This window comes from Gavia stellata, chromosome 33 (assembly GCF_030936135.1).
Source record: "Gavia stellata isolate bGavSte3 chromosome 33, bGavSte3.hap2, whole genome shotgun sequence".
Classification (NCBI taxonomy): domain Eukaryota; kingdom Metazoa; phylum Chordata; class Aves; order Gaviiformes; family Gaviidae; genus Gavia; species Gavia stellata.
Genome location: NC_082626.1, coordinates 1929081 through 1943254, shown reverse-complemented (window position 1 = coordinate 1943254; position 14174 = coordinate 1929081). Strand labels below are relative to the sequence as shown.

The 14174-nt window shown below is 47.6% G+C and overlaps 1 protein-coding gene across 1 annotated transcript; it reads right to left on the bottom strand.

The window, feature by feature from the left end:
- Positions 1-1019: 1019 nt before the first annotated feature.
- Positions 1020-14137, bottom strand: NCSTN (nicastrin). The gene is made up of 17 exons (XM_059832086.1): positions 14008-14137; positions 13590-13694; positions 12231-12354; positions 11587-11705; positions 10375-10520; positions 10032-10182; positions 9457-9566; positions 8499-8651; positions 6995-7099; positions 6743-6820; positions 6428-6597; positions 5102-5204; positions 4730-4825; positions 4123-4210; positions 3834-3985; positions 3295-3507; positions 1020-1747 (listed from the first exon to the last, which is right to left on the bottom strand). Exons 1-17 carry the CDS (start codon positions 14135-14137, stop codon positions 1625-1627), a joined length of 2166 nt encoding a protein of 721 aa, XP_059688069.1. The 3' UTR covers positions 1020-1624.
- Positions 14138-14174: the final 37 nt, after the last annotated feature.

The window sequence follows — 14174 nt, the reverse complement described above, 5'->3', positions numbered from 1 at the left end:
AAACCCCTTACCTTAGGGAAGGAAAAACATACTCTACAAAATTCTCTGCCAGACCACATGCTGTCCTGAGGTCCTCTGTCTCACCCAAAATCCTCTCCTGCACAGAAATAGCCTACTTGGGTAATTTTGGGGAACTGATTTTGTTCTGACAAAGTTGGAATGAGTTCAAAGATGAGGAGTTAGAGGCTATGAAAATACTTATTGTAAAGACAAGATATCTTCATGTAAATTGAGATATGAGTTTCTTCAGCATTGCTAGGAGAAATGAAAAGAAATCAGGCACAGAAACATTCCACCAAGTATCAGGAGCAGTATCCTGATAGCAGGATGCATTAGCAAGTGGAGAAAGTCTCCCTCAGGGCAGCACTGAAAGTACAAGGTCTGAATTACTTTAAAACTCCAGAGTGTATACCTAGTTGAGAAAAGACTTAAACACAATAAGCCCGCACTGTCCTCTAGGGAAGGGAAAGCGATGTCTGCTTTAGGGCTTGTCAGCTCTGATTTCTGGAATTAATCCTCTCTACCTATTTTTGAGCTCCTTACTTTGGACAACAGCACTATCGCACCTTTAAATCCTGATTGCTGAAGAACAAGTGAATTTTCATACAAAAGAAACAACCAGGAATATCCAAGTGCCTGGTCAGTCACAACCGCTAGCCCTGAGAGCCCAGTCTTGCTGGGCACTAAGCAATAGCGTCGAAGGAAACCAAGCGTGTGAGCATGCTTATTAAAAAACACATTTATTATACCAGTGCCTAGGGATCGACTGAGATCAAGGTACTATCGTACAAAGCACTGTTTGCAGTTATCAGCCATCCCTGCCTTGGAGAGCTTACAGTCTAAACAACAGTCAGTTAATTCCCTGTCCTGTCTGAGGGCACAAGGTCTTTCTTTTGTCCAGCTGTGGAAAGAATTCAAAATTTCAACGCGAGTCAAAAAACAAATCAGACAAACTCTGTTTCTCCTGAGACCAAAAGATATTGCAACACCCAGTGGTTTTGGTCCTTTTGGCAGCAACTAAGACAAAACAGGCAATGGGTTAATTTGTAAGTGGAGATTTTTTTAATTAAACGGAACTCTTTTTATATATATATATATACAAAACCCAGAAAATATTGCACCATTAAAAAGGACATTTTACCTCTAATCATCTGTTAAACACACCTTGCCCTCCCTGCATTGTAGCATACACAGATTCACAGCAACTGTTGGACATTAACAGGCAACCTGTGCTGTCAGACACCATGGAAATCTGCTGGTCCACATACATCCCGGAGAAAATACCTTTACCCTTTCCACCTTTGCCTTCCTTTAGGGAACACATCCATCTCACATCGTCGTCTCAGTGGCATTCAGGACCAATCCTCTCAAGCTGCTCAGAAGTAAGGACAAATTAAAAAGAAAGGCTTTGGGAACTTCTCAGCCACGGTTTCCTCAGGGCTTGGTCGGCACGGTTTTCTGGGAAAGTCTCTCACGTTTTAGGGCTCAGTCCCCAGAACCCGAGCACGGAAGCTCTGGAGAGAACCATTTGCATCCCTATCCAGAGAGAGGGGCATTCCAGTGTAGTTTTATCTTCGACAATTGTAATCCAAGGGCTAAGACTTCTCAAGCCCCGAGAGCATCTTCAGTAAGCCACAGCCCCAGGGTCCCGCGGGATGCTAAAAAGTATGTCTGCTTTGGCGTTGATAAAATACGTGGCGAGGAGAGAGAAGATCAGAATGGCAATGCCCACAACCAAAGTGATTATCTAGGAAGGGATGAGAAACACTTAGCATTGCTGTTACAAACACAGACCTGCAGCACCTCACAGAAGTTGCATCAAATGGGGGTCTCTGTCAGAAAGCTCCGGAGACCAGCTCACTACTGAGGCACTATGTACACTGAAAAAAAAGATACTCTGAGACCTTACAGCCTTAGACAAAAGTGACTGCCAAACAGGATCAGGTCAGCTTTCACTGTAGTTATCAACAGCGTGCACAAACCGATGTTTAAGAGAAAAGGTAAGAAAGTTGTACCACTGATAAAGAACGTATCGCATTTCAGAGCGGTCGATGCAGCTTGCAAAGATTTTTAGCAAGCATTTAATGTGACGCTTTGGCTACTCCTGCATGAACTGCCATCTCCTCCAGCAAGAAACTGTAAACGCCTTCAACAAGCACAGTTGCTGGCAGAATCAACATCTGTCAATAAACTTTGCAAAACTGAGATTACCTCCTGCTCAGCACCTTTCCTGAGGCCTAAGTGCCAGACCAGTCTCAGGCCTCTTTAGATTCCTTCCTGTCAACCCTTCTCCTTGCATGGTAGGACTGTTCCCAGTCTCCCCTGGATATCTCACAACAGTCCCCGTGCAGTGGCCAGACACTCATGCGCCACTACAACTCTCTCAATACGTTTTCTATTGGGTCAACACTTCAGGGATGGCTGAGCTCAAACTGTGCATCTCCAGGGTACCAGTATCTACTGAGCTGTAACAGGCTGAGAGACACAGGCAGGGCATTGTGCTTGCCTGACAGTGTTAAAAAGGCCCAGCGCCACACAAATAAATTGCTCAGGTTTCAAATAACCATCCGAAAGAGGCAACAATTGCCTGGGCCTGCATGGCCTTTGGGTGGCTTACTGCTAGCACATGATGACGACAGCGCTGTGCACTCCTGAGTCTGTCCTGACATGTATGACATCATTAACAGCCAACCAGAGGGCATCAAGACAGGCACAGAGTCCCAAAGTGACTGTACACTTAACCCTTATCCTGCTGGCACTTAAGCCACATCACACTCAGCTACGGGCTGCTTAGAATTTGAGACACCGAACCAACAGCGGCTTTTGTTTGTGAAGATTTGTGCAAAAGTTACTTTCTGCGCTGTCGAGAGGGGATTCGAACTGCAGGAAGGAAGATCTGGCTTGCAGATCAGGCAAAACACCTTTGCAGCCAGATTCACTGGCTTGGCTTCCTGTGTTTGGGGAAGGGGTTAAGAGTCCTGTCACTTCTATCTTTTATTCACAGAGCTCAGCCTGCTCATGGGACTCTTGATTATCCTGCACTGTCTCAGCCTCAGCGACAAGGTTAACCCACAAATGACTGGAGGTGGTAGGGTTATCACCAGAGATGCATTCTTGGTTACCTCATTTTCAAGGATCAAAGCCTGGCTGTTCTTAACTGGGGAGCTCACGCAGGATGATGGCACAAGGTCTTCTAACAAACTCTGAACTGCTTCTCCAGCTGTCAGCAGATGTCATCCAAAAGCTAGCCATATTTTTTCCCCTACTTTCTTTTTCAGACACATACAAACTCACCTCTAGCTCCTTGCTGGCTACCAGAAATATTCGGGCACGGATCTCTTTCCACCGGCTCTCTGTCCACGTGGAGTACTCTGTAGATCCCCATTGCCTCAGCTCAAAGGCAGGAGAGAGTGCTTTGCTTAGGTGAACAGTTGACCGAACACAGTAGGGGACTCGTGATGTTGAGTTAGGGTCCAGGGCACCCTGCACCCAGGCATATTCGTACATCTGCAAAGAAAATGGGAGAGTAAGAGACAGCAAACGGCCACTAGCAAATAACCAGGCTATCCCCTTGTTCTGGAACCTCACCTCTGTCTCTGGGGAGAGAGGAAGGGGCTTTACTGACTGTTCTCACTGTAAATGGATCCTTTTGCCCATTCCTCCCCTGCCCCTGGGCCTTAAGATGCCTCCTTGTTGGAGGAGTTTCCCAGTACTCCAGTGTGTTATTATAAGCAATAGAAAGCATTCCTAACCAGCTTTCCCTAAAAGCAGAAACCAGCAAATTGGACAGCAGATCTGTCCTTACCCATCATCCCACTCTAACGGATACTTACTTCTTTCTCACTGTTGGGTGTTTTTTCAGGGTTCAGGCACTCCTCCTTGGTGAGGTTAACAACAGTGCCGGTGAGGTTGGCCAGAACATACTGCACAAGGTAGGTAGTGTTCACAGGGCTGGAAACAGCGACATAGTGTTGGGGAACATCACCTGGAACAGTCAGAGAAATGGGATTGGCAGGGAGATGGCCAGAAGCAGACAATGCTGGTATGGCACTTTAGAAAGCTGCCAGGTAACATATGGGGTCAAACCCACTCCTGTGTTTTTCTTCCCTATGTTGCTCTTACCGAGAATTCCTTTTATGTCTGGTTTAATGATGGACTGAAACCAGGAATTGTTCATTTTAATCAGAAACCCATACAGCATTCGAGAGACCTGGAAAGAGATGGAAATTTGTTTATACAAAGAGGAGAGAAAAATAGCATCTTAAGAGCTATACCTCTCAAGATTATTTGGCTGACAGATGTTTCCCACTACAAGGGCCAAGAGCACAGCAAAGGAGAGACTGTATGGCAGAACTGTCTATAATTCAGGACCGAGCTGTGAAAATCAGGTTTGATTCCAACTCCACTGACTCCTTAGCTGATCCCTGTGGCACACGTTGCCATTTCACCTCAGCTTCTTCTTCTGCTTTGTGGAATGAGGCTAAAGGAGCTCTGTTTTGTAGAGGGCTCATGAAGCTTAATGTCTGCCCTGAGATGGAGAGGCAAGGAACTAGAGAAGGGTGAAAGGTTTTTCATTCAGCTGTGGTGGGGAAAGAGAGAAGGGGGGAGGCAAAGCCCTCATGGAGACAGACAGGACAGCATGCTGTGTAAACACATATAAACAGAGACAGAAGGGAAGTACGTGAGGGCTCATCAGAGATGCCAAGGACTCAATTCCATCTGCTCGTACCGTTTTTGGATCTGCCTGAATAGCAGAGGTGTTGTTGGCTCCCCCCGCAAGCCGGTAGAGAGCACGGGCGACCACGGTGGCAACTTCTGCCAGGGACTGCAAAGGAAGAGCGCTCTGTGTTAATCAAGATAGGCAGATCCAGCAAAACAAGCAAAGAGAGCAAGCCAGAATCTACACATCCATCAAAACGCTCACATCGTGCTAGCATTTGAGTGCCTATCGCCTTTGTCACTGTACAAAGCACTCCCACCTTCCTTCTGCCCTTTCTGGAAACAGCTTGCCCCCACTCCCCATGACCCTGCTTCGATCTGCCCCTACCCAAAGCCCCATCCACCCCAGATACAGCAGCTACAGAAAATGCAATGTAGGAACCTTGGCTGTGTCTGTGACATACTCCAGGGTCTCCTCAGGGCTAAGGCCCTCAGGGTATTGCATCCGGATGTTCTCTGGAGTGTCGTACATGCTCTGGTAGTATCTGAAAAGAAGAAGGCAAACAGAGGTTGGGGAGGGGCAGAAAGAAACCACAGGGCATGGAATTCAATTCAGAGTGTGCCTAAAGCAAACAGTGGGAGCAGTCTCCTGGGAGCAGAGACACAGCCCTGCCAAAGCACTGCCCTGCCACACGCTCCTTAAACCATTTAATGAGGCTTTATAATTAACTTGGCCCTTCCACAGCTTCTCCCATCTGAGGATCTCCAAGCAATTTACAAGCTGTGATTAGCTTTCAGGTGGGCGACAGCCCAATCTATTAAATGAGTAGAGAAACTGAGGCAAGGACAATCCATGCAGAAGGTCTCCTGGGAAGAGGGCTTTTGATGCAAGTCGTGCCAGTGGATTTTATTAATGCCTTATCTTGAAGGTGGCGAGGAATTCCAAGTGAACTCTATGAGAGATTTACACCAAGGCGTCTGCAACACAGGCAGCTGAACTGGAAATTGGGCTGAAAGCCCACTGCATGGTCTATGCACCTGACATTCCCAGCCAACCTGGGACTGATCCCCCCACTCTGAAGATGGGTCACACAGCAGCGAGTTGTGCTTTTCTCCACCCCAGCTCTTCTTACCCCTTTAGAGCAATGCAGATTTAGAGGTGAAGGGGAAGCTACTTCCCCTTGATTGCTACAGAGATTCTCAGAAACAGCAGAGAAGGATAGAAGATGAAGGGAAAGAGACAATTAGAAGAGTTTAGGGAAGTGGGGAGAGGCATATGTCTGTCCTCTACCCCACATTTCTACTTCCAAAGTTGAAGAGGAGCAGGGGATCCCCAAGGAACATGCTGCAGTAGGGTCATGTGGGGTGAATGAAAGTGCCCTTTCCAATGCCTGGGGCTTTTTGCCATCACAAATAGAAAGCTATATTAAAAAAAAAAAAAAAAGGAAAAAAAAAGGCAGCTAGCTTCTGGAAGAACAGATGAGGCTTAGGCACGCTCAGTTGCCATTTGCTCACCTCTGGCTTCCAGCCAGCTGTGGGGAACATTTTCTGTACAAAACTGGATTTCTTTCGGTTGTCAGAATAATTATGTTGCGCTTGTTCAATTACATGGCACATGTTTGCTCCTCCGCTCCCCCCGGACTGCCGCTCTACATGTATGTTAGGCAGCACACCCTCGGCAGAGGCGTTGCAGGAGCTCACATGCCCTCTGCCGGCTCCGCTGCCTTCGGCGTGGGCCAGCCTGTGCCCATCGACCCCGGAGAAGTACCTGTTCTGGAAGGCAGTCTTGTGGTCAGTTAGGACCACTCCGGGGATGTGCCGTGCCCGAAGGAAGCGCTGGAAGGAAGATGGAGGAAGAGGCTGCGAAAATCCAGCTTCCTGCAAAGCCACGCTTGCTCCCATGCTGCTATTACTGAGAATATCTAGCAAGTTTCTAACCTGAAAGAAGAGAAAACAGCACTGTTCCGCTGTTCTTTTGGAGGTGTAATTTCTCTGGGAAGGTTAACATCCTGATCATCTGCAGTGTGCTAAAGATGCCACAGCATTTTGGTTAGACGAATGACTACAGATTGCTTTCTATTACCTGCACTTCCACAGATTCATTCATCCGAGAGACGGGGTCTGTATGCATCCACAAAATTGAGTCATTCCTTAGAGCCACCTTCAAGAAAAAAAACCCCAATGTAAGTACATGATTGGACATCACTGAGTCTCGCAGAGCAGGGAAGTGCAGCCCAGGGAAAAATCAAAACCCGTGAAAAGCTGGCTGGGAAAACCACAGCTAAATGATCACAGAGAAAGAGGGAATAAAAAGGTCCCCTAACTTATCCCACACCTGATTCAACTCCACAAATGAATGAATGTTGTCCAAGCGGAGAGGAAACTTGTCTTTTTCCATATCATACACCATTCGTGAGCTGCCAATGTAATCAAAGGTCTCCTGCAACAGGAAAAAAAAAAAATCATACATGAACCACATACGGACAGCTGCCTGGCACAACTAACAGCAATATTTGAGAGGCTGAGGTGGACCAAAACCACGAGTTCAAGGGCCAACCGCTGCACCAAGTGTTTCTGAAAGTTCGCTATAGCCTGGCACATACCAAAAGACCAAAGAAAATATTACATTGTGGCTGGCTCCAAAGACAAAAGTATTCTAGGAATGGATGGAGTAAAGAACAAAAAGGAAGGCAAAGAGCAAAAAACCAGGGAACAGCTATTGAATTCCACAAGCAAGAAAGGCACAGAGGCAAAGTCAGACTTAAGTGAGCACCATTATCTAGAAAGATACTGTGAGTAACAGCAGAGAGGCATTAATACAGCGTTTACTCTGGCACAAGTCATCCTCTTTGTTTTTGGGTAAGGAGGACAGCAAGTCAAGGAAAAGGGCAATTCTCCACTCCAGGAATTAAACGTATGAAGCTTTCCTGAAAGGAGGGGTGTCTGTTTCCCTGGAAAAAAGGGAGGGAAGGCTAGATGACAGAAATGAGTTTGTCAAGGGAGCTGCAAGAAGCTGAGCATTGCCTGGGGAAGAATAGGTGCCCCTAAGAAGAGAATCCCCGTGACAAAGAAGAGCAATGAAGTCAGCCAGCCACCAGACCTCCCCCTTGACTAATTTACAGCCAAGTCTTATAATTCCTCCTACATCTTGGGAGCACGACAGAGAATGTCCGTTCCATAGCGCTGTAGGCCCATCTCCCCCAGGGAAATTCTGACCAGGGATATATGCGCTGAGGAGGGTGAATGAAGGGAATCACACGGCCGCAGCATGGGGCTGTGGGAGCCAGTTTCACAAAGCTGCACAGAAGAAGCCATCAATGTATATGCCTTGAGGGGAACATCAGCTGTTGGCCATCAGTCCCTCCTCCACATGCTTGTTCTGCTTTTCCACAGCTGCCAACTCCAGTGCTAGGCTCTCAGAAATGAGCTACATTTCGCTGCTGTCAACACATATATTTTTAATCTAGCCTTTTCTGGGCTTCGTTTCAGAATTTAAAGCCTGGCCATTGCAGTTCATCCTGAACGGGGGTGAGGCAGAGAACAGACATACAGACAGGCACGCTGGGAGGAGACAGGAAGGAAAGCAAAGTTTGAGTCATTCATCCAGAATGAACTGTGGGGCAGAATATGGGTTGCCCCAGTGGAAGCTCCATCTGCTGTTGTTATCCCAGTGCAATTAAGATCCTGTTCTCACCGGGGGAGCGGAGAGAACCACGGTGTGGGGATGCAGACAAATGACTCCACACAAAGAGTAGGGAAAAAGTTCATTTGCAGGGAGCCAAGGGCTGATTTGCTATCTCAGAACAAGCCAAATGGTGGAGCGACGCTGCTGCTCTTACCCCTTGGAAGAAGGTGAACATTATATTCCTTTGCAGCAAATGAACATCTGACGCTTTGTGAAGGGCTTCAGCAGCAGCCAAGTGGGTCACAAAAGAAGAGACAGCACTCTCTGCCCCAGGTGCAATGTTCCAAAAGAAGGAATGGCTGTCAATCTGTAAGCATGAACAGGAGGTGTAAGAAATGTGCACATAGACAGAGGGATACTGTATTGGGAAAGCAAATCTATCACCTCCCTCCTATGCCACTCATCCTACTGATAAGGGAAGAACCAAAGCACCCCGCCTAATGAAACTTAAAAAACTTAAAATACCAATTCCATTGCTGTGGCAGTCCTGAGGCCTCAGAGCCCTGCCACCGCCACCACCCCTCAGCCCTGACCTGAAAATTGAGATTATCAAGTGTGCCATAATTTTAAGGCTAGCATCGCTGTTCACCATGGGCCTCTGAGATGGTGACAAAACGGAGTTTTGAACTTGCATCTCTGGAGGGTGTAAAGCAGATTGCTAGACGGGGAAGTGAACTTCTTTCTTAGCTCTGAGACTGACTCACGGCTTGACACACAACAAAATCTCCATGTGATTCAGCCTCCCCCCGCCAAAAATATAGATGAGCCAACCATGCTGCCTCCCTCCGCAGCACATTTTAAGGATGTGAAATATCTTAGGAAAGCATAACAGACACACTAACTATTTCTACTTGTCTGGTTCCACCAGTGAAGAAAATGCTGAAAAAAGTCTCGCGTTAACAAGACAGAAAGAAACAAAATGCAGATATGCTTATATTGAAACAACAGGTAAGCCCACCAACCAAAAGGCCAGTCTGATCTAAAAGAAGGTTTGGAACATGGGGATAAATGAAAATATATGAGAGGAGTATATTCCCATGAGACTCTAAGCCCACATCTTCCCAGAATCCTTCCAGTCCATGCTCTACAAAGCAAGATTAAGAGGTACCTACTCGTGTAGCGACAATAATAACTTCCTTCTCAGGATCGACTTTTCCAGAGGAATTGATAGGTTGCAAGGTGCTCCACACATTATAATCAAGAAGAGGATCACATACGACCTCTGGGAAGGAGAGACAACATTGCCTGAGTTGAGACTACAGCAGAGACAAGTGAGAAATGAGCTTTCTGGTCAGCTGTAGCTCACCACTGGTTCTATCAGAGGAGCAAACTTCTGCTCACCAGGGCTGAAGTCCTGGCCCCAGGAAAGTCACTGGCAAAACATTCACAAGGACCAGGATTTCAATTCATGTACACACGGTCTAATGGAGCAGTAATCTCAGAGCCACTCTTGATGATCTATGTCGCAGGTATTAGGTACCTTTCTCAGCCTCTTCTACATATTGTTTTCTAAACTGATGACAAACAGAGCCCAAAATTCCTTACCACTTGAATAGTTTATTTTGAAAAGGCTCAGTTGGCAAGCAAGCCCTTAGGGAAACTCTAAAATTTTCTTTCTTTTGCACAACTGGGATTTTTATCACCAGCCTTATCCCACATCATGACAAGGAAAGAGGAATCTGCTCACCTGGATTGATGCTGAAGGTGCTTTGGAGGGAGCTGCGTCTCATGCAGGTAACGGTGCTGGTGACAGCATGCATGTGGGAAAAAAGCTGCATGGCACAGAGAGGGTACTCAGGGCCAGATCCATCACGAGGGACATTATGGTCTTGATAACACTGGATGGAAATAAAAATAATTACAAAAAAAACTTAGCCTTTCTGTAATAGCATTGTGTACTGCCTGTAAAATTGGACCATACATTTTTAGTGTCGATTTCAACATCTAAGCCGAGAGAAAACAAAACTTCTGCCCCTTTTCCTGAACTGTGCAGCAGTTCCCCCCTCCCACTCGTTGAGGAAGTGCAGTACCTGCTTAATAACTTGAGTCTCATTGGCATCTTCAAGGAGAAAAATAGGGAAGTCAAAATCCTCATACGAAAGCCCACTCCCCACAGGATTCCACACAGTCTTATTGCAGTGTGCAAACTGAGGGCCATAATCTTTGGAATAGACACCTGGAAACAGAAAGAAATGGGCAAATCTCAGCCTGCAAGAGAATAACAGACTGCAGGAGAGGTAGGGCCTGCTGAGAAAATAGCAGCAAATATGGAATGAGCACCATTATGGGCTGAGGAACCAGCTGACAAAAGCTGGAAGAGATGGAGTTGGTCACTGCATGCGGCAGAGTGGCAGAGACAGAGCGCTGTGCCATGCAGAGAGAATGAGAGACGTGCATGCTCAAAGCCATCACATGCCAGGAGGCTGGCATGAGCACGCAGTGAGCATTTATCACATGCTGAGAGAGTGGAGGAGGCACACAGAGAAACATTATACTTCAAAAGGAGGAACATACAAACCCGCATTTTCTGAGCTCATCATGTGCTGGAAGTACCCCTAAGGCATCCATAACGTGCCAATCATTTTAACACCTAGGTACTGTGCAAACAGCACGAAGGCAGAGACACGACAAATGCCAGCACACCAAACTCATCTCAGGAGTGTACGTGGCATCCTTCACAGCAGAAAGCTTTGCGCAAACTACAGAAGGTGCCGCAATTTCTCCCCTCAGAGTGCAATACAGTAAATTTGTTGCATGAAAAAACAGTGAAATGAAAACCTAACTGAAATCACAAGGGGAATTCAAGAAGGCAGAATGTAATTTTAAAAAGTAGCGACTGGCCCAGACAGAGAGGTTAAGAGACACCCTGCTCAATCTATGTAAACACAAGATGCTTTAATGATCACGTGTGGACAAAGTGCAAGTTTCACATGTTAAAGAAAAAGAAATCACAACAACCCTTGGTCAGGTTTAACACTTTAGTGACTTAATGCTGTTTTAGCCAGCTTATCTAACAGTCTTCCCCTAAACACTTGTCCCAGCCCTTGTTGAGAAACAATCAGATTCCAGCTCAGACCAACTACTTTGAAAAAACTTATTGAGCCTGTTACCTTGAACACCATTTTGACATTCAAGTGTAGCTGCAATTTCAGGCACCCTTTGCACTTCGTGCTTCGATCGTACAACGTAAAGGCACCATTTCTCTTCCTCTTAAGAAGGATAAAGACTTAACATTTCCTTACCAAATCCATCATTGGGGCACTTCAAACCAGGAGAGAATCCCTGGGGAGGGCTAGGTTTGGCAACGGCCACAGCAAGGCCTGACACTCGTGAGGTTCCCTTCAGCTGCAGCATTACCCTCCTGAAACAGAGAAAATACAAGTGAAATTCTGAATTCATTAATGAAGAGTTACAATCTGACACATGCTAATGCATTACAGTCGAGCATGTGATGATGCTTTTGATCAAAATAACCAACATGTCCCTTTTTCTTTATCTTCTCAGAACTGCACAAGATTATGCATACAGCAACAAGGAGAAAACTTCAGCCACTTCTTTCCTGCTCTGCCCAGGAAGAGATGTGACCAATCTTAATCACATTGTTTAATGAACTTCAATAACTGCTACAGTGATGAACACGGCATGAGAATTTACACAGAGCAGAGGTTTTCTAACAGCAAAGCAGCCCATTTAAGAATAAACAAATTCAGGCACTAAACCACAGTAAAACCGCAACTGTTTCAACCTCACTATACTTCAGTGCAGTCAGGGCTGATTCTGCCATCTGTCACTTGAAAAACGACTTTTTTTGTCACCAGATTAGGGACCCATATTGGTCTTCTGGGCTCCAGTCACCCTGGGAAGATAAAAACTGATGATGACTGACCTGTTGAAGAGGTTCCCATCTAGCAGTATCATGTAGGGGGGGTCTGGGCCATCAGCAAGCACCCAGTTCAGGTCCTCCTCCTTCTCAACTACATGGATCACCCCCGTGTCTCCGCTGATGGAGGCTGTGGAAAGTGAGTGCGCCCTTCACGTTTCACAGTCATCGACTTCCTTCACACCCCCAAACCACCCCAGAATAGCAGGGCACTATGTTACTAAGGGCTTTAGGGAAGAACAGCTAATGGGATTTGAGGGCTGGAGGAAGCAATTTGGTGAACTGGCAGCATTTAGCTAGAGCAGGACAGAAAAAGGAACAGTGGCTTTTAATAGGGAAAGAAAAAAGCCGAACAGCATAGATTAAGAAATAAGCACTCATGCTTTGAAAGCATCTTTTGTTCAAGCACATCAAAGCACTTAAGGACCTTCAGCTAACTAAGCACTGTGAGTCTCCTGTGACTCAAGTGAATAAGGAAGGACAGCAGAAGCCAGGCTCCGAGACAGAAAGGCCCTTGGAGGAGACAGGACCTGCCTCAAGGACCACAGTCACAGAAGCAGTTTAGGGCTGTAAAGAGTAAAGATTGCAAATTCAGAAGCTGAGAGCTCCAAAACAGCTCAGCACGAGGCCTGGAGGAACACAAGGGCCAAAGATTGTGACAGCAAAAGGGACAAGCAACAAAGCAGGTCCATCGCTTGTCATTTTGCCCCATCCGAAAGAAAACAGATGATAGACAAAGCATAAGAAGCTGCTGATAAAGCAAGCACTTTGTCAACCCCCACAGTTAGGAACTGCTGTCATTGCTGGAAACCGCCTGTGACCAGGAGGGCAGGACTGTGTGCGGCTGTCTGCCCTAACACTAGGCTGACACAGAGGGTGGAAGAGGAGTCAGAGAACCTTGTACCCTCAGTTATCTGACAGACCAAGTGCAGCTGCACTGCCCTGTAGCGACAGCTGACAACCTCCGCTGCAGGGAGTGGCTCACTGAGGAAGCAAAACTGAATTGGAAGTGAGCAAAACACTGACTCACACTAACTTCAGCCAAGAATAGTGCCTGAATGGGGTTCCCTTATCTATCTTTTAACAGTCCTACCTTCCCCATTTCAATATGACAAAAAAACCTTACAAAGTTAACAAGCACTGCACAAGCAGCTCAACCAAACCCTCCGCTCCTGTCAGATGCCACCTTTTCACTTCTTCGCTCCCTGCTCCCTTTCTTTCGTACCTTCTTAACCCCAATGCATTCTACAGCGCTCACAGCTTTGCCTCGTACCCCTAGAAGCTGTGGCTTGGTTTTGTCCTGGCCGTGCACTGACGGCATGACCATCCCCACGGGCAGCTCTGGGGCCCCGCAGCTGTACTCACACTGGCAGCCGATCTGGTGGGTAGCATTCAGGAGACGAACGCATGGTGCCGTTTTGTTCAGGGGGATGTAGATCTTCCTCTCAACAGAGTTCCCCTGGCAGGAGCCTGGGGAGAAGACACAGCCTCGCCTCAGAGGGAGCCAAACCAGGGGCTCCCCGCATGTCAAATGGCTCGCCCCAACTCAGGGGGGAAAGACGAGCCCTCCCCAACTCAGACGGGGACGGGCGAGGGCTCCCCAACTCAGAGGGGGACGGGCGAGGGCTCCCCAACTCAGAGGGGGACGGGCGAGGGCTCCCAGGGCCGCCATCTCAAAAGGAGCCAGGCGAGGCCCTCCCTACCTCCGCTTCAGCCGCGGAGCGGCCCCAAACCGGGGGAGGCCTGGCCTGGCCTGCCCCGCCCCTCTCCCAGCCAGCCTCACCCGCTGCCAGCACGGCGAGAAGCAGCCCCCGGAGCAGCCCCCACCAGGCCGGGAACGGGACCCGGCGGCTCCCCGCAGGGGCCTCCATCCCCCGGCTGCCCCAGGCTCTCCCCACCGCCGCCGCCGCCATCTTCCCAGCCCTTCCGCTTCCTCCGTCGCGGCCACGC

Bases quoted from the DNA above. Each gene is read 5' to 3' on its own strand.
- NCSTN (XM_059832086.1), bottom strand. From the start codon at position 14,137: ATGGCGGCGGCGGCGGTGGGGAGAGCCTGGGGCAGCCGGGGGATGGAG. The intron at 9,567-10,031 runs GTGAGCAGATTC...TCTCCTTCCCAG, and splicing joins CACCTTCAGCATCAATCCAG to AGGTCGTATGTGATCCTCTT. The intron at 4,826-5,101 runs GTTCCTACATTG...CTTCCTTTGCAG, and splicing joins ATGTCACAGACACAGCCAAG to TCCCTGGCAGAAGTTGCCAC.